This window comes from Papio anubis, chromosome 12 (assembly GCF_008728515.1).
Source record: "Papio anubis isolate 15944 chromosome 12, Panubis1.0, whole genome shotgun sequence".
Taxonomy (NCBI): Eukaryota; Metazoa; Chordata; class Mammalia; order Primates; family Cercopithecidae; genus Papio; species Papio anubis.
The window spans coordinates 87371435-87394443 of record NC_044987.1 but is presented as its reverse complement, the minus strand read 5'-3'; the positions used below and the strand labels follow the sequence as shown (position 1 = coordinate 87394443).

Sequence of the window (23009 nt, the reverse complement as noted above, 5' to 3'; positions counted from 1 at the left end):
ATCCATTGTTTCAGGTCTACCCATCCTATCTGATAATTATTGACTTTAGTGTCTATGGGCAAATACCCCAGAGAGGGCAAGATGTTCTGGCCCATTGTTTTCATGATAGTGTGCAAGACTCTTAGGGTAAGAAATCAAAGATTAATTGTAATCTCAATTTGTGCCTAGGTAAAACACCAAAAATATTTTGAATATTCATTATGGCTCCTGAACCAAGCTACAGGCAAGATCAGATACTGATAAGCACTCTGATATAAGCTCTTTTTTCTATATCAGTCAATTTGAGGCCTTATAGGCAAACACAGAGCAATAGAACACATTATTTATTCACATCAAAGATAAGAGCAATATATGCATCTGCTTTGATTTTGAGTATGGAGATCATGGAATATATCTGACCTTGTATGAACTTTTCAGATGAAACGTACTGAAAGGACTGTACTTTAACACCAAAAAAACAAAAGTTATAGTCTTCGATTTGGTCGTTGTATTTCTGAAAGCCATAAACTCTCAACCTGTAATTTTATAACAATGACTCACAGCTCAATTTCCTATTTTTCTGCAAGCAGTAGTATTCTGAGATTTCAAGGGGGAAATAGCTTTAAATACAAATATATAGCCTAACTTAATTTACTACAATAGTACACATAAGAAAATATACTAGTTTACTAATATCACATACATCAAAGATCATAAAAATTAGATTCACTGTTAAATGAATTGTGTTTCAGGCCACTGGAAAACGAGATCATAGACTTGCAATGTTGAAAACTCGTCGCTGCTACCTGGAGAAAAGGAGGGAGGAGGAACTGAAGCAATTTGATGAGAATACTAATTGGCTCCATCGTGTCGAAAAAGAAATGGGACACTTAGGTCAAAACGGTCATATTCCAAAGGTACAAATATCTCTGTATGTTCAGATTTAATTTGTAAGAACTGAGCTCCTAAAATGTGTTCTCTTTCTTATTGAGTGAATGTCTTTCATAAGACAACTATTATTGCCTCATAACTCTGAGATTTAATTTACTTTTAAATGTTATTTCTAAGTGATTGCATCCTTTTATAAGGTAGCTTTTAGGTTAAAATAAATAATTCTATTTCAAACTGTACTTGAGGATTCATTATGTAGGTAATTTGTTAGAAATGTTGATATTTTATGCAAAAATAGTTTAAATGAGGTCAACATTAAATGTGTTATGGTTAAAGTTGATTTGAAAGGGTGTGTATGTGTGTGTGTGTGTGTGTAACTGAAGATATTCCACCTTAGAATGGCAAAAGGTTTTATTTTTAAAGTGTAGTAATGGGTAATGACAGTATCATATTAGAATTATGTTCTGCTACAAGGTTGCAGTAATCTAACTTTAGTGCCTTAACTAGTGTGGGCTGTCTTTTGTTCTCTTAACAATAAGTCTTGGAAGTATGCAGTTCATTTCTAATGCAGTACCTTTAAAATGTCATTATCATGCTTGTCGTTTCATGATTGTAATATTACTGTTTCATATCTAGTCTCAAGTTTACACACCTAAGCCAGAAGAAGAGGAAAGAAAGGAGGGGGGGATGGCTATATAGGAGAGCAAAGATGTTTCCAAAAATTCGTAACAGACTAATGTGTTGGCTAGAAATATGTCACATGGCTATCTGTAGATAAAAGACATTCTGAAAAGATGACCTCTTTTTTTTTTTTTTTTTTTTTTTGCATAATTACTCTGAACAGTATCGGAGCTCTCTCTCTTTTTTTTTTAACTTTAAATTCTGGGATACATGTGCAGAATGTGCAGGTTTGTTACATAGGTACACATGTGCTGTGGTGGTTTGCTGCACCTATCAACTTGTCCTCTAGTTTTTAAGCCTGGCATGCATTAGGTATTTGTCCTAATGCTCTCCCTCCCCTTGCCCCCACCCCCGACAGCCTCCGGCATATGATATTCTCATCCCTGTGTCCATGTGTTCTCATTGTTCAACTCCCACTTATGAGTGAGAATGTGCAGTGTTTAGTTTTCTGTTCCTGTGTTAGTTTGCTGAGAATAATGGTTTCCAGCTTCATCCATGTCCCTGCAAAGGACATGAACTCATTCGTTTTTATGGCTGCATAGTATTGCATGGTGTATATGTGCAATATACCTTTTCTTTATCCAGTCTATCATTGTTGGGTATTTGGGTTGGTTTCAAGTCTTTGCTATCGTAAATAGTACTGCAATAAACATATGTGTGCATGTGTCTTTATAGTAGAATGATTTATAATCCTTTGAGTATATACCCAGTAATGGGATTGGAGATCTCTTAATAAGAAAGAAGAAGAAAGTAAATATGGGCTAAGCAACTAGGAGCAACTGCTATGAAATAACTAATTTTCACCCAAATACTTAATAGTTTAATAAAAGAACAACTTCTTTTCAGTCTTTTTCTAAAAGGAAAAATATCTACAGTCTGTACTTTGGTGATGCTCTTCTGAAATTCTATAACTCTGTGTCAGCTAATTGATATGGAAACTTCTAAAATCTTTTAATTCCTAGAAGGGCACCAGATAGAAAATACAGGTGAAAGAAAATATAAAATATTTACCAACAAATGCCAGAGATCTTTAATGTTCAAAAGTACTAATTTTTTATAATTCAAAGATATTAGTCAATGCATTATGACTGGGGAATGGATTCTCTGATGGGTTAGCAATGGCTGTAAATGATTATTCTTTTAACATGAAAGCTCAGACATGACTGGAGAGAAAAGACTAGCAGTAGTAGTTAATGATGACAGTTCAAAGTAGTGAAAGGAGCAAGCAGCAGATATCCTGTTTGCTAAGAAGGAAGCCAAAGACAGTAGTTCCTTAGTATGGATATTTATTGAGCCAACAATTTAATCTGCACCTCAGAATATCTTGATAAAAGCATACCAGTCAGTTAGTTAAGTAGATTAGGACATTAAATATTGTATACAGCACATTCTAGTAATATTTTGCAATAATGTAACTTAGTCTGTAAGGCACTTTAAAATATTCCCCACAAAAAGAATGTAAACACTGGAAAGAGGATAGATTTTGGAGTTGGAGTGTTTGGTAATTCTGGCATACAGTAGTTGTTTTGAATACCAACTCTAACACTAATTATATGACTTTGGACAGTGCGTTTAACATTAATGTCTTAATTTGTCATCTATAAATGTATTTAAGATATTATGAGCTTAAGTGGAGTGCTATATTCAAAGCCTAGCAGCACTTAACAAATAATAATGAATGATAAATAATAGTTTAATACTATTCTAAGCTACAATAGCATAGACATCAATAGCTAAGCAAGTTGTACAAAGAATGAGTGTACACAGTTAACAAAAGAGTTAACTGCATCATATAATATAATTTAATATAATATATAATATAATTTCTCTTCCAGAACAGTGATTCTGACCTTTTTGGGGGTCATAGATGCCTTTGAGAATCTGTTCAAAGCTGTGTGGATTTTCTCCCAGATGAGAGATTGGGGAGGTAAAATTCATACAATTTTGCATATTTCCTAAGTCATTTGGGTTTCCTAAAACCCTTCCATTGACACAAGATTAAGAATATCTACTTCAGAAGGAAACTATAGCACATTTTAAAAAAATGTTGTATCCATCTTAAGATGATATAACGACTCAAAAGGAGTAAGCAAAAAAAGACAAGATTCATCAATAAACTATAATATGGTTAGCTAGGATCAGAGGATATAACTTCTGAAATTCCATATAAAGCCATAGAGGCTCATCATAGAATGCAACAGGCTCTATCACAGTACCTGTAGGAATACTGAAATATGGTTATGTCGTTGATAAAATCGTTTCAAGGAAAACGACTGATAACCCTGGGCAAATGAGTGTTTCTCATTTAATGCACAAGAGTTGCTTCTCTTGGATTGGTAGCAGGTGTGGAATGTTGACAGTACTTTTCAATTTATTTCACTTATTATTTAATTGTTTATTTGGAGACTGTATATCTAAAGCAGTCATATTCTCAAGATCATCATTTTCTAAACTATATAAAACTCTTAAGTCTTTTGGTTAGTGTTAAACTTTGACCTCATTTAAAAATAACTACTTTCCTTAATTTGTTTGGTTACTTCGGGCTATGATATTCTCATAGATTATTTACCCCTTCTAGTCAGCAAAAATTTTCTCATGAAGAGTCTTGAAACAACTTTTTGTGTGTAGTAAAATATAACATAAAATTTACCATCTTAACCATGTGTAGATACACAGTTCAGTGGCATTAAGTATATTAATTAAAAATTTTAAATATGTGTGTATATAAGTTTTAAATAATATTCCTAGAGTATTTTCACCTCTCAATATCCTAACTTAATTTACATTATGCTTGTATTATATGTTTGTCCATGTAATCAACATTCCAACTGCAGAAGTACTTAAGAACTTATGAAATATTAAGGAGGCAAAAAAGTCATTTGTAGAAATTTACTAGTTTGCCTTTTCTATCCCACATTACCATAAGCTTCCAATTTTAAAAATGGTATGGTATTGTTTCTGATATCATTATTATTGCTATTTTGTGTTTGCTTTTTTGTCTACTTTTTAGTGTTTATGAAGTTAATCAATATTGTCTAGATTATTTTTAATAAATTAAAACTTTTTCAATATGGTCAAATTAATTTTTCTACCAATCTGTCATCTAGATTTCTCTTATGAAGAACTTTTGTATACCTGAATGTGAACCTGGAACTGATTTTTACATCTTTGTTTTTTATGCATTTTATCACAAATAACTTGAACAAATAAAATTAAAACCATTTTCATTGCCATCACCCAAATCTAACCCTCAATTCTTTTTTGTGCAGATATTTATAGCTGAAAAAATAGCTGAGAAAATTATCTAGTTATAAGCCATTATTTTTTATATAAGCAAATTGAGACATAGCTTTACGATAAAGGAACTTATCCAAGGTCAAACAACTCTGGACAAATACCCAGAACTTCTGACTTTCAAATTGCTGCTGTTTTCTCTATACTCTCCTGCATTATTTACTCTTCAATATTCTGAATCTGTCTACTTCTCTTTATACCCCTCTACTGCTATCCCTAATTCAGACTCCTGTGCCCCATTATTGGACTGATACATTTGGTCTTTCTTCTCTGATTCATGTTCTACTGCAATTCATTTTCTCCACTGCAACCAAAGTGAGTTTTAAAAGGTAAAACTGATCATGTTGTTCTTCAGTGCCTTCTCCCTAGAATAAATTCTCCATTGTGAGTTACCAGGCCTAGCATGATCTGGCACCTGAATACTTCTCAAGGTTTATATATCACCTTTCATTATACTCTATACTTTAGCCATTACTGGCCTACTTATACTTCTCAAAATAAGCCGTGTTCTTCCAATCAGATTTAGTCATTAGTATGTCAAGAAAGACTCAAATTGTAAACTTGGTTTTCCAAAGTTAACAGGCTAGCCAAAGACCCATTATTGATTGATATAATTATACAATCAAGTCTTGTCTCTTTAAAAGACTGACTCAAGAAGATAAAGGAATAAGATTATCAGAGGATGTGTATAAAGGAGGGATTTTTTTTCTTTATACTTTAAGTTTTAGAGTACATGAGCACAATGTGCAGGTTTGTTACATAGGTATACATGTGCCTGTTGGTTTGCTGCACCCATCAACTCATCATTTACATTAGGTATTTCTCCTAATGCTATAAGGAGAGGTTTTTTTTAAAGGAAAAAAGATGCAATGTGTGGCAAACATGTTCACACTATTATGATCATCCAATTTTCTAACTATTAATAGAAAGAACCAAAGAGATCATCTGATCCAGCTCTTTAATTTTAGTCAAGTAAACTAATCTCCATAAAGAGCATATATTTGGCTTAAGATGACATTTGTTTCTAGGTTAAACCCATCTCTGAAATCACATGACTCTAGCCATATCATCCTGCCTCCAAAGATAAATTTTTTTCTAAAACATTTGATATATTTCTTGAAGTATAATGAATTACATAAATAACTCCTAACTTTAATATATCCAGACAAACAGGATGAGTGACATTGTTCTCTGTCATAGTCTCAATAACTGGCATTGGAAGTACTTTTTAAAAAGGAAAAAAATAACTTTGACATTTTAGAAAATTATTGGTCAACTGCACATTGGAAAGGAGTTTTATTAAAATTGATTTAATCTTAATATTCTTTAAAAGAATCTGAAGAATACTTTGCATTGTTTCCACTCACTAAAGCTAAGATGGATTATGGGAATTGTCCCTAGGAGGAAGTGTCCAGTTTCCAGGCATAGCTCTCCTACATATAGGGTTCCTGTCTTAGCCATTCAAAGTGTCCAAAGAATTTAAATTTTTTTCATTGTATTGACTGAAATATTTCCAATAAAGTTTCTGAGAATATTTGATTATCACCATTTATACTTTGGTGTAATCCCTTCGCTGATATTTTCTGTAGATAAGGTTTAGTAGGTTTAAGGAAAGACAAGTAACTTTAGGTAGTAGATTACAGGACACCTGGCCCTAGGCAGATGAGGCTTAGGAAAATGGAGCCTACAAAAAACATTTTCACACTTTTGCTAGGATGAAGCTTGTATCAAGAGTGGGTCTCAAGTCTTCTCTCTTTAAAAGAAGAAAGATTCAAGAAGATAAAGAAGATTATCAGAGGACGTATATAAAGGATATTTTTCTTTTAAGGGAAAACAGATGGAATATTTGGCAAACATGTTCACACTATTATGATCATTTAATTTTCTAACTGGAAAGGACTGAAGAGATCATCTGATCCAGCTCTTAAAATTTAGTCCAGTAAACTGATCTCCATAAAGGCTGTATATTCAACTTAAGGTAGCATTTGTTTCAAGGCCTTATAAGCCCATCTCTAAAATCACATGACTCATAGGCCAGTGCTCTAACCATATCATCCAACCAAAGGTGATATCAACCTTATGATCTTTTGTTTCATGCAAAAAAAAGAAATTTTTATTGCACACAACTCAAGACTTAGTACACTGGGGCTTTAACACTGAACTAACCTGACTCAATGCCTGTGCTGATGGTAAACTGTATGTTCTGGTATGAACAGAGAAATTATAAATAAATGAATACATCAGTGAAATTGTTACTGATCAATGCAGTCAATGCTATGACAATATCGAGGGGTGGAGAGTGTCTATCCAAATACAATGCTCAAGGAAAGCCTTTCTGAGGAAGTGACATTTAAGCACAAACTGGTCATATTTATGTATTTTTACAACATCGTGAACAAGTTGGATAGACCAAGAAATTGTCATCACAGTAAAGTTTCTTCTAAATTCCTAATACTCAGTTTCTGACAAAACATGAAAACTTATCTTGCTTGTAAATTATAGACCACCTTTTCCAGAACTCTTATTTTTCAAATTATTTCTAAACATATCATTTAATATCTAAAAAGAATTAAAACTATTGGCAACAATATAAAATAAGTGTTATTAAACTGATTTAATTTTAATATTCTTAGAGTAATCTGAAGTACATTTTATATTGTTTGTCCTAGGAACTCAAGAAAGATCTTCATTGTCACCATTTGCACCTCCAGAACAAAGATTTGAAAGCACAGATTAGACATATGATGGATCTAGCTTGTCTTCAGGAACAGCAACACAGGCAGACTGAGGCGTGAGTACATACATCTACCTATTTTCCGATTTTAACACTATATCTGAAGCACAGAAGTTCAATTTTCCACTGCCAGAAAATTGAGTTTTATGTGTTACAGGATACATTATTTTTAAGTGTCTGCCTGAACCAGAAAACATTAAGAGAGTTCTTTCCTTCCAACAAACTTTTTACATTGCTTTATAAATTTGAAAGTGTTTTTCTTTAAAAGTACGTTACTTTTACTTAATATATGCTATGGAATACAAAATTTCATAAGTACCTACACATTGAAAAGAAATCTGCCTTCTACCTCTATCTTCTAGCCATCCATGTCTCCTCTTAGAAGCAAGTGCTGTTAACATCACTTGAATTTTTAAGTAGGCAATTGTTAATTATTCATAATTTCAGAATTTTTTGCTGTCATTACAGTGAAGTTGCTAAATATCAGGTGTCCTGATTTTTATGGGATGCTATAAGAGACCTTTTATGTTCTCTCTTCTAGCTCAGTAGTAACATTAGTCATTTATTTTTAAAACATAATAGTAAAAAAGAAAAAGTATGGCTTAATCTTTTTTTGTCACATTGGATACATCAGTCAACTCCTTAGGCATCACTTTGATGTTCCATGCAAATGAGAAATTTATTTCTCTAACTGCTTTCTGCTACTCTAAGAATCTATTCATGTTCTACTAGTATGTTCAAATAACTGATAATTAATTATCTTGATTTAGAGGAAATCATGTTAGTATACCTTTTTTTAAAAAAGAAAAATGAAAAACTTCAGGGAGTTATTCTTATGTGGCTGGAAGCTCAAACTAATCTCTTTATACTTTCTGTGTCTATTCCTAGAGCAGATATTGAATATTCATTTGCTAACACTCAAACCACTTACAAGAGCTGAAGTCGTCAAGAAACATTAATTTCTTTTAACCATACTACATTTGCTATATCAGACCCTAGATGAATACACTATCTTAAGATAAACATTAACCTTAAAATGGAGGGAAAAAGACTAACTCAATAATTTAGAAAATCGGTGAACCACAGCATCACAGAGGCAATGTGGCATAGAAGAAAGAGGATGAGTTTTGGAATCAATCTTGAATTACAGCTTTTATGAGCAATATAACCTTATGCTGATTATTTAGCTTTGCTAAGCCATGGTTTTCTTATATAAAAATAGATTATAATACATTTCATATAAAGGTTATGAATAGATTATAATACATTTCATATAAAGTTTTTGAAAAGATTAAACATGAAAGTAAATAACATGATATAATTCCTGTGTTATAGGTCCCTAGGACTACTTTCAGGTTCAGTGATTCATTAGGGAGATTCACAAGACTCATCATATAGTTTTATTATTAGTTGTGCTTTATTTCAGCAAGAGGCTACAAAGCAAAATCGGCAAAGGGAAAAGGTACAGGGGGCAAAGTCTGCAGGAACCCTGACACAAAGTTTCAAGAGTCTTCCTCCAGTGGAATCACACAGAATGTGTACAATTCCTCCAGCAAAAAGTTGTGGCAGCACATGTGAAATGTTGTCTGCTTTGGAAGCTCTTTTGAGTTCCGTGCCCCAGGTTTTTATTGGAAGCTAGTTGCATAGGCACTTTCTGCCAGGATGTATCAAGATTCCAGACTTTTCAAAAGGAAAGAAGGTGTTTTAGCATAAACCACATTGTTTGTGCAAACAGTTTAAGCACAGTGAGCCACTCTTGTCATATGAGTTCTGGAAATGCTGGGAACCCTCCTAAAATCCGTATTTTAAAATACCAGCCAGGTGTCAACCTTATAACCAAGCCTTTCTTAGCAGTGTCAGGCCTACTATGATAACTTTCCTGCACAGTACCTGATTAGTGTAGATGCTAAATAAGTAATTGTTTAATTGCCTTTGATTAATAACTTCTCTTGTACTTGTTACCTACTTAATTGCAGTACCCTCCAGCAACCCCCACCAAAAGGAAAAAGGTCACAATTTTTTGTGCTGCTATTGAAATATTTAAGACTCATAGGTTAAAAGGTGCTGTTTCCTTGTGTATGAAAATTAATGCCTGATTAGTCTTTTCCCACTACCCTATCCATAATTCTACTGGTTCTCTTCTCCTCGATGTTATGAGACGACTGGAACATCATCTTGATGGACTCAGGATTCCAGGACTGAATCACTTCAAGATCATTCATGTTAGACATCTTCCTTTATAGAAAAGTTGGGAACCACTGATTGAGTGTATAAATGTATAACTGTTTAGCTGTGACATTTCTTCAGTGACCACTTACATAGAAGTCTGATACACAAAAAATTACATTCAGTGCTGCTCTAATTGCTACTAATAAGGAAGATTTTGAGTTAGAGCGATGAATCCAGTGCCCTAACGATTATTTGTACTCCCCATCCTTATCCACAACTTTTCTCCTTAAAATCCCTTTAAGTGCCATTCCAAAAGCCATTCTTTAGGTCATTTAACTTAAAGGAGAGGTAGGTTTTGTTCTTTTGTTGTGTGTTTGTGTGTGTGTGTGTGTGTTATAATATTGTATACTTAAAATATATCTCATCATTTCACATAGTATATTAATTTTTCATTTCAATTTTATGATAATTAGTAGCAGTAACAACATCTGTGGTTTGGAAATCACATTATGTTTGCAAAAAGCTTTTATGTACATTTAATTCATTTAGCCAGGCACAGTGGCTTATCCCTGTAATCCCAGCACTTTGGGAGGTGGAGGCAAGAAGATCTCTTGAGGCTAGGTGTTTGAGACCAACCTGGGCAACATAACAAGACCCCATCTCTACCAAAAAAATTAAAAAGTTAATGTAGTGGCTCACATCTGTGTTCCCAGCTACTCGGGAGCCTGAGGCGGGAGGATCAAGTGAGCCCAGGAGATCGAGGCTGCAATGAGATGATCATGCCACTGCACTCCAGCCTGGGCCACAGAGTGAGACCCTGTCTCTAAAAAACAAGTAAATAAATATACTTAATTTATTTAGTCCTCAAAGCAATCTCCTGTTGTAAGTAGTGGCTATTTATCTGTCCCTCACATTACAGAGGAAAAACTTCAGTTTTTGCCTTGTCCAAGGTCATATGGAAGCAAGTGAAGACAATCTGAGACTAGAACTTAGTTCATACATGGGAAATTATTTTAATGATATGCTAATACTTTGGGTGTTACATAAAAGAACTAAAATAATGTATTTAAGATATAACATTTATCTCTCCTTTCTTCTCGTCTTCTGTATATAGAGTATTGAATGCTTTACTTCCAACCCTAAGAAAACAGTATTGCACATTAAAAGATGCTGGCCTGTCAAATGCTGCTTTTGAGTCTGACTTCAAAGAGATCGAACATTTGGTGGAGAGGAAAAAAGTGGTAGTTTGGGCTGACCAAACTGCTGAACAACCAAAGCAAAATGATCCACCAGGGATTTCTGTTCTTATGACCTTTCCACAACTTGGACCAGTTCAGCCTATTCCTTGTTGTAAGTATAACTTTCGTTTTAAGTAAATAGTAACATTATTTCTAAAGATAACCTTTGTATATCAATCTATAGAACAGTTAATTTTTAATAGATTTGGCTATTTTATTAAAATTAATTGGGACCAGGCGCGGTGGCTCACGCCTGTAATCCCAGCACTTTGGGTGGCCGAGGCGGGCAGATCATAAGGTCAGGAGATCGACACCATCCTGGCTAACACGGTGAAACCCAGTCTCTAGTAAAAATAAAAAAAATTAGCCACGCATGGTGGTGAGCACCTGTAGTCCCAGCAACTCAGGAGGCTGAGGCAGGAGAATGGCATGAACCTGGGAGGTGGAGCTCGCAGTGAGCCGAGATGGCGCCACTGCACTCCAGCCTGGGCGAGAGTGCGAGACTCCATCTCAAAAAAATAAAAAAAACTTAATGGGAATATTACCTTTATAGTCATTTCAATTCACCAGTATCGTCCAAAGATCTAGAACAAGTATGCATTGATGTTCTAATTTTACCCTCTTTTTTTTGTTTTTTTTTTTTTTGAGACAGGGTCTCACCCTGTTGCCCAGGCTGGAGTGCAGTGGTGCAATCAAAACTTGCTGCAGCCTCCACTTCCTGGGCTCTAGCAATCCTCCCACTTCAGCCCCAGGAGTAGCCAGGACTTAAAGGCATGCACCACCACCCCTGGCTTTTTTTTTTTTTTTTTTTCCTGTGGAAACAAAGTATCACTATGTTACCCAGGCTGACCTCAAACTCCTGGACTCAAGCAGTTCTCTCCCTTGGCCTCCCAAATTGCTGAGATTATAGGCATGAGCCACTATGCCTGACCCGTTTTACCTATTTTTGATGGAATAATTTTGCTTCCTATCCTTCCTTAAAATGTAACCTCTATTAAGGGCAGGAAATTATGATTAATCATATCATATTCTATAATAATAATCTGTTCTTAAGATCAACTAATAATGTAGAGTTTACTATTTTTCTATTGATAAATCACTTGATATTTCTCTTTCATAAAAGTATGTATGAGACATTTTAATTGCAAAGCTAACATATAATCTTAGTTAAGAAAAAAATTCAGACAATGTAGAACATAAGAAGTAGAGTGCCATGTTCAACTCTTCTCAGAACCTCAATTTTATGCCGTATCTCAGAGATTAAATGCTGTTAAATATTTATTTTTGCTGTATGTGTATAATACAAATGTATTTGTATTACATAAAGCTTTTTGATAAGTTTCACATGAATGCTAGCACATTACACATAGTGGTCTGCAACTTTTTTGCTAGTTTATTATGTTTGTTGGTTTTATTTGTTTATTATGAACATTTTTAGGGTACATACATGAAGAATCTACCTCATTTTTGTATTGTTTTTGAGAATCCAGAGAATAGACATACCATAATTTAATTAACCATTTTCTGTTAGTGAACAGTACATCAGAGAACATATCTGTATATTCCCATTTGTGTGTGCATAGCAGAATCCTAGAAGCTGATTTGCCAGGGTAAAGGATATATCTTTTTTTTTTAATGCATCATTTTAAACTGCTTTTTATAATTTTTTTCTATGCTTAGTACACATGGGAGTACCTGTTTAATCTTCACCTAAACCAAAAGTAGTAACAACAGCAATAATAATAATGCATAGTCTTTTTTTTTTTTTTTTTTTTTCTGAGATGGAGTCTTGCTCTGTCACCCAGGCTGGAGTGCAGTGGCACAATCTCTGCTCACTGCAAGCTCCATCTCCCGGGTTCACGCGATTCTCCTGCCTCAGCCTCCCAAGTAGCTGGGACTACAGGAGCCCGCCACCACACCCGGCTAATTTTTTGTATATTTAGTAGAGACGGGGTTTCACCGTGTTAGCCAGGATGGTCTCAATCTCCTGACCTCGTGATCCACCCAGCTCGGCCTCCCAAAGTGCTGGAATTACAGGTGTGAGCCACCGCACCCAGCCGCATAGTCTTTTAAAATTTGTAACTCTCAGATTATTGACAAGGCCAATTCATCCCCTGTGAGGTATCCTTTGCTCATTCGCACTAGTGAAAATTTTTGTTTATTTGTTATGGGTTTGAGGGGCTTTTTGTTTGCTTAGTCTTTTGCTTGGCACTTCGTATCTAATAACTCTTTGTTCATTTGGTGCTTTACATATATATATATATATATATATATATGTTAAGCAATAATTGATCAATTTATTGGACTTTTAACTTTTATATAGTCAAATCTGCCTATATTTTCCATTATGGGGAATTTTCTTGAGATCTGGTGTTTGTTAACCCCTCACTCCCAACTAGAGTTCATTTTTCTTATGTGAGCTAAATGTGTGCTGGGACATTTGGCTCAAATGTGTCCCAGCACACATTTAGCTCACCTAAGACAAATAGACAAATAGTTGGGAATGAAGGGCTAATATGTAAGACCTTATTCACAGAGAATAATAATCTGTTGAAGTCAGATTTTATGTTAAGTGTTGCACCTGTGAATACAATCTGACTTCTGGCTTATTGAAATATTTTCCCAGTCTTTGGCTTTTAATAGTTTTATTAAATTATGCCTAGTTGACTTTATTTTTACTTCTCTTAAGTGGGTTGATGACTTTCTGAATTTATTTCTGCATTATCTTTCATTTGTTTTGGAAAGTTCTTAACCATTATCTCCTCACCTATTGCTTTTGTCACTTTTGCTCTCTCCTCTACTTTTGTGACTCCAATTATATTGCATGGCACTTTCTCATTGTATTGTATATGCCTTTTACTCTTTTGCTTTTAATGTGTTTTTCTCTCTCTGGATAATTTTGTTTCTCACATTCTGCAGTTTACTTTCTTTTTTCAGCTTTATCAAATGATCCTTAAATCCATAAAATTTTTAATTTCAGTCACTACATTCCAATTCTGGAATTTCCATTTCATTCTTTTTTATAGTTTCATATCTTTGCAAAAATTGTTATTAAGTACAAAGGTTATAATTACAGTCAGCCATCCATATCCATGGGTTCTGCATCCATGGATTCAACCAAGTGATCAAAAAAAAAAAATGCATGGTTTCATCTGTACTGAACATATAGACTTTTTTTGGTCATTATTCCCTAAACAGTGCATCATAACTATTTACATAATATATATGTAGTATTAGATATTGTAAGTAATCTAGAGATTATTAAAGCATATGGTAGGATTGTATAGGTTGTGTGCAAATGCTGTATTATTTTTTATGTAAAGAATGTGAGCATCCATGAATTTTAGAATGATCATGCAACCTATCCCTCACAGATACTGAGAGACAACTATAATTTAAAGTCTGTGTCTAAGAATTCCAAAGTCTGTAACCACTGGGTCTGTTTAGACTGATTTTCTTGCATGTGGTCTTAATTCCTCATATGCACGCAAATTTTTTGTGTGCCAGTCAGGTATTTGCAAAATTGTTTGCAGAATATTTTGATGCATCTGATCACAATATTAAAAATCTCAGAGAATATTTACAATTCCTTCTTTCAGACTCCAGGTAGCATTAGCAATTCAAAATCACTTGAGTCCTATTTCAGAGACTGAGATAATTTGATACTAAACTGTAGTTTCCTGAGGGCCTGCCTATTTCTGATTTGCCCTCTGCAGTATAGCTGTTCAGAGTCCCAACTCAAAGCAAGGAAGATTTACAAAGATCCTAATTTCCAATTCCAGCACCCTATTCCCACAAAGTTCTTAACACTGTTGCTATGCTTTTCTGCCAGCTCTTCCAGCATAAGCAAACAACCTCAAGGGGAAATTAGCTGAAATTGCAGAAGTTACTTTCCTGAGCCTCCAACTTCCTCCTGATACTCACCTATAGTTTTTCACCATCTTATTAATAATCCAGTGCCTTCAAACAGATGTTTTTTATCTTTTGTCCAGACTTTTGGTTGCCTTCAAAAGAAAGGTTGGTCGGAATTATCTCCATCTTTATTATTAGCAGAAGTTCCCTATATTATACCTTTACATTAAGATAATAGGGAAAGTTGGATAGATTTTCTTAAAACATATATATTGTATGTACACATATATATTCTTTTTCATTTAATAAAGCATGTGACCTGACCTAGTTGCGATCTCTGGAGAGCAAAACTTAAGTTTTTTTCAGATTCTCTTATACCTTTTGGGCGTAATTCTTTTTTTATAATGTACTCAAGATGTTAGAAAGGAAATAGGATTTTAACACCAAGATCGAGAAATACTGACCACCTGCTATATGATGCTCATTATTCCCTATTTAAAAATCTGTATTTCACATACAGTATAATTGCATAGACTATACTTGTCAACAATAAAACAAAAGAATTTACTTGACTCTTAATTCCTTCTCATAGTATTTTTGAAGGAAAGACTTGAAGCCATGTTACATTTTATAATTACGTATTTTCTCTTGAAAACATATTAGAAGGTGGGTTTTGTTTTTATAAAGTTTTGTTCTTGGCTTGTTACTTTACTATTTCTTTCAAATTATTTTAGAGATGAACTATTTATTTATTATGTATTTTCCATTTCATGAATTATGTGTGTTGTATACATGATGAATAGTGTCAAGGGGGAATAATAGGAACGGTGTTTATAAGTGAGTTCAAGTGCCTTAGGGACCTTTAAAAGTATTTACTAAATTAACTATATTCTTTTTACTTAAATACACACACATGCAGTGCTTTTAAGAATCTGGGGCAGGCACAGTGGCTTATACCTGCAATCCCAGTATTTTGGGAGACTGAGGCAGGCTGATTGCTTGAGCCAGGAGTTCAAGACCAGCCTGAGCAACATGGCAAAACCCTGTCTCTACAAAAAATGCAAAACTTAGCCAGGCATGGTGGCCCATGCCTGTAATCCTAGCTACTTGGGAGGCTGAACTGGGAGGTTCACTTGAGCTTGGGAAGTTGAGGCTGCAGTGAGCTGAGATTGCACCATGGCACTCCAGCCTAAGCAACAAAGCAAGACTCTATCTCAAAAAAAAAAAAATCTGATGAGATTAACTATAATGAATGTAGGCTATACTCTATTGTTGGGCATTTGGGTTGTTTAATAAATTTTCACTATTATTGCAAGGAATTTTTTAGTAAGCGAATATGTATATTTATCTTTGTACTCATATCTGATTATCCCTACAATAAATTCTTTAGGAGTAAAATTTCTGGCTCAAGATAAATTATGCAAACATTATGCAAAATTTGCAATATATATTGTCAAGTAACTCCCCTCCTTTAGGTGATTTTAACCCCCATCCAGCAGTATAAATGAATGAGCTTTTTTTTGTTTTAGCCTCACCAGCTTTTGGTGTTAAAATATTTTTAATTTCTGCTTTTAGTAAATCAATTACAAACATGTATATAAGCACAAAGAATACTATGAGTACCATATGTCCAACACACCTAACTTTAAAACTTATCAGCTCATGTCTAATCTTGAAAACCCATCTGCTTTCCTCCATCCCAGCTCTTACACTAGATTATTTTAAAGTAGATCTCAGACGGCACATCATTTCTTCCATTTACATCAAGTATGTATAAAAGAAAAATGTCATCAAATATCTAATGTGTCCAAATTTCCCCCATTGTCTCATAAATTGTTTCTATGATTTGTTTGAATTAAGATCCAAACAAGGTTCAGGCCTCTGCAGTCTTTTTTAATCTTGGACACTCTCTCCCACTTCTGTCTTTGCTAATTTTTAGGTTGGGGCAGAAGTAATTGTGGTTTTCATCATTGAAAGTAATGGCAATGCTTCTTGATACTTTGCCAATAGTCATAAATACTATCTTTTTTCCATACTAATATAGTTGAGTGTGTTTTTTTTAATTGAAGACTCTTTTTTCTGTGAATTGCCCAGCCATCCTTTGTACATTTTTCTGATATAGTCATCTTTTTCAACAATGGTTACTGTTTTACAAGATCTTAAGTGTAGGTTTTTTTTTTTTATTCATTCAACAGTGTTTAACTTATAGCAGTATTTCAGGCACTTGTCTGATGATAGGGATCAAAGTATGAAACAAACTCCACCACCCTCAAGGAGCTCACTTCTAGTAGAGAAAGACAATAATATAGTAAATAAATTAAACAGAATGCTAGAAGGTACTACATGCTATGAGAAAGAAATAAAGGGAGTTCAGGAGTGTGGCCAGGGAGGAGAGAGATTGCTATTTTCAATAGCATGGTCAGGGAGGATCTCACTGATTAAACTTGAAGGAGTTCACAGGATTAGCTGTATGAATATCTGGGAGAAGAAACTTTTTTAGGTAGAGGGACACAATCACAGTGCAAAATCTTTAACATAGGAATTTGCCTGACATATTCAAAGGCTGGTGAGGATACATAACTGGTACAAAGAAAAAGAGAATGAAAGTAGTGAGGAGATCAGAGAGATAAAGGGAAGGAAGGCAGATCACATAGGGCCTCCTAGGTTACTATAAAGGACTTAATTAGTCTTTTACTCTGAATGAAACAAGGAGCCATGACATGGTCTGAGCAGAAATGTAACATATCTCAATTGTGGTCTTAAATAATCTCTCTGACTGCTGTGGTGAGAGTAGATTATACTATGGCAAGGGCTGAAACATGAGGAGGCTACTAGAATAACCCAAGCAAAAAATGGTGATGATTCAGACCAGGATAATAGCAACGGAGCTGGTGAGAAGTGGTCAGATTCTAAAATGTTTTGAAGGTAGAGCCAGCAAGATTTCGAAGAAAATTAGATTTGTAATAGGAGAGAAAGAAATGCCTAAGATTGAATCTAAAATTTTTGAACTTAGCATCTAAAAGAATTGAGTCACCTTCAGAGAGATAAGGAAGACTTCAGATGGAGTAGGTATACAGGGTGGAGGTTGTAGAAAATTAGGAGTTCTGTTCTAGGCATGTTAAATTTGTCTAAGATACATCCAAGTGGAGACCTCATGTAGGCAGTTAAGAATCTGAAGTTCAAGAGAGAAGTCTAAGCTAAAATATAAATTTTTGAGAGTTGTTAACATTTAGATGATATTTAAAGCCATAGGACAGGATGAAATCACTAAGGGATATTGACTTTTTTCCTGTAATATACATAGTATAACTATACCCTTCAAGTTTTACCACTTATTCTTGCTTTTGTTTGAGGTTTCCTTTTTAATGCTGAAAGTTAAAACATTTATGTAGTAAAATAGCTTTTTTCTCTCTCTCAATGCCTTTGGGATCTTTCCTCAAAAGGCCTTTCCATTCATAAGTTTTTAAATTTTCCTTTCCACTTTCTCCTAATTTGTGTTGATGTTAAATGATAGGCAAGAATCTAAATTTATTTTTTCCAAGGAGACTAACATTCTTATATAGATATATTGGCAATGCATCCTTACAGCAACTGTGTTTTTTGTACAATAAGTAGTCATATATAATTCTGTTTACTCGATTTCTACTCTGTTGTTTCGCCTGTTTGTCTGTCTTAGGGCCAGTAGCTATTACTTTAATATGTATACTTCAGAGTATTTTTTTATACAGTATGCTAGCCCTTCTTCATTATTCTTTGTCTGAAAAATATTCTTTGCTTTGTCTAGGAAATGAATATCAGAATAATTTCCAGTTTCAAGGAAATGAAATTTTTTTAATTCATAAATTGACTTCATATATTTCCAATATCAAATCTTCTTACTCTAGAATAGTTTGTCTCTCTATATTCATATCTTTTTGTATGTTCCTCAGCAAAGTTTCAGAGTTTTCTTCATAAGTGTTTTATACATTTGAAGAGATTGTTAGATACAATATTTTGTATTTTTGTGACATAGACTACTTGTTACTTTTCTTAAATTAATAAGCCTAAATTCTTATGCAGGAAGAAGCTAATTTTGTACATTTTATGAATTTTAATTATTTTCTAATAACTGGACTTGATTTTTGGATAGATATTTATTTGACTTGAAATCTTTACCTCCAAACAAGTGTATTGACTAAGAGTAAAATATGTACCTATTTTGGGGTCTGGAAAACAGATAGCACACTCAATGAGTGTAGTGCAAGACGGGGGTGCTGACAGCACGATTTATTTATGGAACTGATAAAATTTCTGACATTAAATGAAAAGTCAAGATTTCCTCATTATCCATCTGGAAACTCACATTTGGTAATATTTCTGTCTGTAACCTTTCCTTTTTTAAAATTTTGCACCCAATGTCGGTGATTTTATCTTAAAGTACAATAAAAGATACTAGGAGAACCAGTCTCTCATATAGTACCGATATTCTGATTGAATATAGAGTTCACACATAAGCTTAAGTTTCCCCTAAAATTACTTGAATCCAAGGAAATTTCATTTGAAAAACAGGAAATCTCTATACTAATTTCTCATATAACAAATATAAAGCAGAAAATGTTAATAAACCAAATCTTCCATATTTTTTCCATTTGGCAACAAAATTTAATCATGAAACAATGGAAATCATGCTTGTAGACCTAAATACGTTTTGTTTGACTCATTGTCCCCATGTACATAAGACAGTATTTAGTTATTCATCTATAGCTGCAAATATTACTGTGAACTAAAAGGTTCTTTGTATTGTCCCTTTTCCATCTTTGGTAAGTATAAATACTGGGAAAATGAGACTGAGAGAGAAACATGGTATCTGCTATTTCCCACAGAGAAATATCAAAAGGTTACAGGTTGATTTATTATTCAAACTGCTGGATTAATTTAAAGGACTATAATAGTTCTCTATGTATTACGATAATAGTTCCCTACATATTAGGGAACTAATACGTAGGGAAGTATTATACATCCCTAACCATGATAATGTCTCGTAAGTGTATTATAAAATGTTTATTAGTTTGATTAATTTAGTGGTACCTTATCTTATATTAGTTTAGTTAATTTAATGGTACTTTATCTTAGAAGTTTACATATCTTATAAATAGTAAAAATTCATTTACCTGTATCATTTGCAACTATGAATTCCATGAGTCATAAGGCTGTTAAAAAGAATCCAGATTTATGATGAGTACACTAATTGTATCAATCGTTTGTAGCCTAGAAGTGTTTATTGAAATGCATACATTAATATTTGATTTCACTTTAGAACTTTGCCAACTAATTTTGATTTAGCATAGTTTCCCAGAATTTCTCCTCACGTACATATTAACAGGAGTGCTTGCTTGCAAAAGAAGAATCCTTCCCATCGTTTTGTACCAAACCTCAATTAGATCTAATCGCATTCATCAATGTCTCCCTGTCATGAACCCTACTTTGCAGCCTATGACTCATGTTTGCTAAATACTGCATTCTTCCTTTACAATAACATACAGCTCCGTAAATCTTTTAACGTTTGCAGTCTTAAACTTTTGATAAATTAGTTCCTCTGGGTAAAATCATTCAGAACACATGATGTGGCACATCAAAAGATGACCCCAAAAGTCCTGCCCATTTTTAAGAGAGGGATTTTTAGCGCATTAGTGATAAATTATCTAGCCTCTTTATTTTATGTAAAGGAACCATCTGTGAAGTATTTCAAAAACCTGAAAAATAAATGTAAAGCCCCCTCTACTTAAGAAACCACATGAATTGCCATTTAGTAGTTGTGTTTTAGAGATTTACTTAAAACAAAGAGAGAAAAAGATGTTTCTTAATTTATCTTAAAATATTTTTAGAAAAATTGCCATAAGAAAGGAATAATGTAGTGACATCTAAACTAGTTTTAATTTCTCTTGTCTCTCCACTGCAGTCTACACTTCACATTGCCAACAAAGTGATCTTCCTAATAAAGTGTAGACCTCTCAGAAGGGTCTTCAAAGGCTTTCCAAGTCCAGTGTCAAGCTATAGGCATACTTTGGTCCAGCACCTGGTATGCCAACCTTCTGTTAACATGATTTCTGTTTCTGGCCTCTGCAATTTCCAGGCTTTTCCATCAATTTCAAATGCTGCTTTCTCTACCTCCATCCCACTTCTTGGCCTAAATCTTTCTCCACAATGAGAATCCAATTCAGATACTTCCTTCTTTATTAAACCATCCTTTTAATGGATCATCTTTCCTTTGCCTGCATATATTTCTTTGTATTCCCATGGCTTTTAAGTTTTTTATTCCTTTCACTAGTGTTTTAACCTTATTACTGTCTTAGCAATAAATATTTGTTTATTTTAATTTGGAAAATAGTCGAGCCAAAAGAAACAAGATATACTTTATTAACTTATATTAGTATTTAGTTTTAATAGCCTACTGGACTTTTTTTCTAAGCATACATTTGTGGTTTGCTTTTTTAAAACAAAAACAATGGAATCTATTATACATATAGTTGATAACCAGCCTCTTGTTCACTGAACCACTTGCTGTAGACACATTTTCCTATCAACAAATATGAATTTAAGTCATTTTTAGTAACTGCATATTATATTTACCTAATCTCCTGCTAATTAACATTTAGTTTGTTTCCACTTTATTGTTATAAGCAACACCCCACTAAATGTCTGTGCATGTATATTTATTTTGCAACTTGCCTAATTATTTCCTTAGGCTAAGCCCCTAGAAGAAGAATAGCTTAATCAAACAGTATGTATATTTTAAAGGCATTTGATATGCATTGTCAGATTCCCCACCCCCAGAACTATTAAAACTATAGTCTACCATTGTAAGTGGGTAATGAAGGTGAAGGTGAACAGTTTTTCATGTACTTTTTGTCTAATTGTAATTTGTTCTGAATTAACTACCTCTTCCTTTGCCTTATTTTGCTCTTATCTGTTTTATTTTGTAAGAATTATTTCTCTCAGAGACAGACCAGCCAAGCTATATACACATATGTACATAGACATACATACACACACATACACAAGCTCTAAATCCTTTGCCAAATGTGTTACATGTATCTTTTTCTCTCATATTCATGGTTGGTTTTGATTTTGATGTAACCCAATTTTAAGTTATGAAGATATTCAGATTTTATTTGCTTACTTTCTCTTTTCAGTAATAATAGGTGATAGCATTTCATTTTGGGAGCAATGAAGTAGTATGTTGCCTCCTATTCATATTTTTGAGTCTGCGAAGAAAGTTTTATTTTTTTAAATATCCATTATGTTAATTATATGTGTTATTACTGTGTATTACTTGCATTACTTTTTACCTGACTTCTACCTGGAAAATAAGAAACATGACTCCAACTCTGGCAACAACAAATATAATTGCTATCATGACTCTGAACATGTCATTTTCTTGCTGTGAGCAATGAATTATAAAATAATGAAGTTTAAATAAACACTAAAACCATCTAGTACTAAATTCCATTTGTGTGTATAAGATGATCCCCATTGTAACTTTCCTGGTGGCCAGTGGTTAGAACCACTCTTTTAAAGTACAGATTCAGTGAAAAATAGATATAGATTGTTAAACTATATAATTCCCATGACATAGAAATGTCATAGTTAAAGTAAGTAAAGGCCTTATCTTACTTGAGCCTTTCAGTTTTTGCTACTAGGAAGCATTTGTGTGTAAGTTTATTCCTTTTTTCTTATAGTAGTGATGGACTAAAACCAAGCATTTGGTTTAAAATTATTTGGATTTGACTTGTCATTGACAACTGTTTTAAGGACATTTCCAGCATTTCTTAAAACTATCATTAGGAAGATATAAAATTACTGGGGATTTATCTTTTTTCTATTGGAATATATGCTGGATGATTATATATAACAAACTTACAGTATTCACAATATTTCTTTTTTTTTTTTTTTTTTTTTTTTTTTTTGAGACAACGTTTTGCTCTTGTTGCCCAGGCTGGACCGCAATGGCATGACCTCAGCTCGGGGCAACCTCCGCATCCCGGGTTCAAGTGATTCTCCTCCCTCAACCTCCCAAGTAGCTGGGATTACAGGTGCCCGCCACCATGCCCGGCTAATTTTTTTGTATTTTTAGTAGAGAAGGGGTTTCACAACGTTGACCAGGCTGGTCTTGAACTCCCGACCTCAGGTAA

At 33.8% G+C, this 23009-nt stretch overlaps 1 protein-coding gene across 4 annotated transcripts in view; it reads left to right on the top strand.

Moving 5' to 3' along the window:
- The window catches only part of KIF18A (kinesin family member 18A), an 86340-nt gene that overhangs the window by 41697 nt on the left and 21634 nt on the right, over positions 1-23009 (top strand). For all 4 annotated transcript variants that reach the window (XM_021925936.2, XM_021925937.2, XM_021925938.2 and 1 more), the window contains exons 11-13: positions 732-896; positions 7515-7636; positions 10863-11098. In XM_021925936.2, the coding sequence (XP_021781628.1) occupies positions 732-896; positions 7515-7636; positions 10863-11098 (523 nt within the window). The remainder of the gene's footprint in view (positions 1-731; positions 897-7514; positions 7637-10862; positions 11099-23009) is intronic.